This window comes from Buceros rhinoceros, unplaced genomic scaffold (assembly GCF_000710305.1).
Source record: "Buceros rhinoceros silvestris isolate BGI_N320 unplaced genomic scaffold, ASM71030v1 scaffold14989, whole genome shotgun sequence".
Lineage (NCBI taxonomy): Eukaryota > Metazoa > Chordata > Aves > Bucerotiformes > Bucerotidae > Buceros > Buceros rhinoceros.
Window position 1 is genome coordinate 28,805 of NW_010433407.1, and position 274 is coordinate 29,078.

At 46.4% G+C, this 274-nt stretch overlaps 1 protein-coding gene across 1 annotated transcript in view; it reads left to right on the forward strand.

Moving 5' to 3' along the window:
- LOC104500452 (sodium/bile acid cotransporter 7-like) overlaps positions 1–271 on the forward strand; it is a gene marked incomplete at both ends in the record, with an annotated part of 27,971 nt that extends 27,700 nt beyond the window's left edge. The window contains one exon of the mRNA XM_010144100.1: positions 239–271. Coding sequence (XP_010142402.1) covers positions 239–271 — 33 coding nt within the window. The remainder of the gene's footprint in view (positions 1–238) is intronic.
- Positions 272–274: the final 3 nt, after the last annotated feature.

The following is a 274-nucleotide window of genomic DNA, read 5'->3' on the forward strand; positions in this document are numbered from 1 at the left end:
GCCATATTCCTTGTGGTTCCTGTGTTAGTGATCTGTATACGAGGAGGTTGTGATGCGCTGTCAGAGATAAAAACATCATCAAAAACCCAAGAGTGGCCTGTCAGCTGCCCGCTGACTCCCCAGCCTCCCACAAGCACACGCAGCATTTGCTTTCCTCTTACAAATAAAAATCTTGTCTTGTGCTGTTTGTTGTCTCTTTAGAATCTAAAGAAGTGACTGTTTTGTTTACTGTTCGCAGGGACAGAAGTTAACCAGGCAGCCCAAAGCACCCGTG